This window comes from Bombina bombina, chromosome 6 (genome assembly GCF_027579735.1).
Source record: "Bombina bombina isolate aBomBom1 chromosome 6, aBomBom1.pri, whole genome shotgun sequence".
NCBI lineage: Eukaryota > Metazoa > Chordata > Amphibia > Anura > Bombinatoridae > Bombina > Bombina bombina.
In genome coordinates, this window is record NC_069504.1 from 891,757,337 (window position 1) to 891,759,828 (window position 2,492).

The 2,492-nt window shown below is 32.6% G+C and overlaps 1 protein-coding gene across 1 annotated transcript; it reads left to right on the forward strand.

Moving 5' to 3' along the window:
• The first annotated feature begins 388 nt into the window (after nucleotides 1–388).
• On the forward strand, nucleotides 389–1,888 carry LOC128664765 (GATA zinc finger domain-containing protein 14-like). The gene has a single exon (XM_053719572.1). The coding sequence runs from the start codon at nucleotides 389–391 to the stop codon at nucleotides 1,886–1,888; it is 1,500 nt and encodes a 499-aa protein (XP_053575547.1).
• Nucleotides 1,889–2,492: the final 604 nt, after the last annotated feature.

The window sequence follows — 2,492 nt, forward strand, 5'->3', positions numbered from 1 at the left end:
CAAAAAAGAATAAAAATTAGAAAATACTAGGAATACAATAGCTCTATATACACAAACATATGTATATTGATTTGATAGAACATAACTATATTGATTAATAAAATTGGACATCAATATCAGAATTTTATTGGGAATAGCAATCCATTTTTGCGCCACCTACTACCACTGCCTTTAACTACAAAACTTTGGGATAAAGTTAATTTCAGGTGTGCTTGATTCCCTACCAGTTAGACAGTCTAACTCTATTTTATACTGTAACACCCAATTATCCCCAGACTGTTAAATTGGTATCTTCCGTCACATCATCACATTATAAGCAAAAAAAACCTTTTAAAATATTAGAGGATAAATTTATTAATTTGTATAAACCCCACAAATCCTCAACAATATGGACATTTTTGGCACTAGAGACAGCATATTAGATGACATACACAACAAAATAGACCCATCAGACTCAACATACAATAAATATAGAAATGACACAATAAACGAGAAGGACACACTAAGCGAATTAGAAAATGTTCTATTTAAAGAAATCAAACAAAAACTAGAACTAGCTTTTCTCAAAAAATACATTAAAGAACAAATGGTCCCTAGAGGACTTAGACTAAAAAAAGACTGTACATTTGAACTTAATGAAGAACACCAAAAGGAATGGTATGATATTTTAGAAACGGCCTCCAGCAAACTTGTAAATGTGATTATAAAATCTAGAGAAGCCACAACACAGGACTTAGGGATAAAAATTCAAAATTGCAAGGAAATCCTAGACAAAATCACATTAAGTGATACATTAAACACCAAACAACAAGAAATAGCAAAAAGACTAGGTGACCTAAATAAAGAAATCCTTGAAGTAAAATGGAGGAAATTCAATAGAGACTTAAACGACTATAAGGGAACAGAAAATCAAGACTCTGAAGCTAAACTTGAGAATCACAAACATTTATTTAGCAGTAGAAAACCCACTAATGATATAGAACTTATCAACAATACAACACACCAGACACCACAGAGTGATCACCGAGAAAGAATTACTAATAGAAACACTATGCACAATAGGAACCTCAATGAGAGACAATATGCAAACCATTATGATAAGCATTATAACAACTACAGTAGAAACAATAGAAATAATAGAAATAATTTTAACAGACAATACAGCACATATGGTCATTACCAGGACTATAGAGATCACAAATCACAAAACTATGAATATAGAAATGGCTATGAACACAGAAATCAAGGATATTGGAGGTATAATCACAACCATAATAGACACCAAGACACGACAAATAGAGAACAAAGACGAATTTCTACGCACCAGAACTATAGACAACATCACGATAATCAACGAGATTTTCTTCACTATAGTAATGAACACTATAGAAATGAATACCACAGAGGTGAAAGAGGACTAAATAGGGACTCGCATAACCACAATCAAAGGTACTTTGATAATGATAGAAACATGAATACTAGACACAATGAAGATCACACACACAATAACTGGAGAAATCAATACACAGAAGAAATAGATTGGGAAACACCAACAAACCACCATAGGAAAATTCATTCACCAAGACACAAAGAATCACATAATAATGAGAGACACAACAATCACCAGACGGACAGGAACATTGAGAGTACTAACAGATACAGTGCACTAACTCATGAAAATGAAGAAAACAGAACTCCAACAGTTTCAATAAAAGCACAAAGCTCTAGGTTGTCTTTTTTAGAAGAAGGCCCAAATCAAACCCACGATCCCCCAAAAGGCAAAAGAAGGTTAGAGGACACAGAGGAAGGGGAGGTAGAACCAAAGAAAGTACGAAAAAATCCAAGTAGTACCAAAAGGAATTTTCAATCTAAGCAAAACAACACTTAATAATGAACAAAAGTCTGTGTTAAACAAAGGCCTATCCTTCGCACCTGCCTGTAAAATTAATAAATTTGAAACATTAATCAATGTCAACCAGTTCACAAGGAAATTAGCACTCAAAAAATATTTTCTGAAAAACCCTTAAATACCACAAACTACACATCTACCTATATTCACACTAATTTCAAACAAAAATCTGACTTCAATCCCACACAAGAAAAAAGGAGCGCAATAGAAATATTTGAAAAAAAGGTAAAAGAAGATTTAGAGAAACTAGATGATAAGAAAGATATAAAATGGAACCTAAGCAAAAAAGAAAATTTGGTTTTAAAAGATCTAAAAGAGAACAAAGACATAATGATTAAACAAGCTGATAAAGGTGGGGGGGTGGTCATAATGGACACTGTGAACTACCTTAATGAAGCAAACAGATTATTGGGAGATGAAGTTACATATAAGAAACTAACTGGGAACCCCATAGAACATATGAAGAAAAATATGGAAAAAATGATATTTACAGCAAAAGATAAGGGAATTCTCAATAACCAAGAAACCAGATTTTTATTAATAGAACATCAGAGAACACCAGTCTTTTATTTCCTGCCAAAGA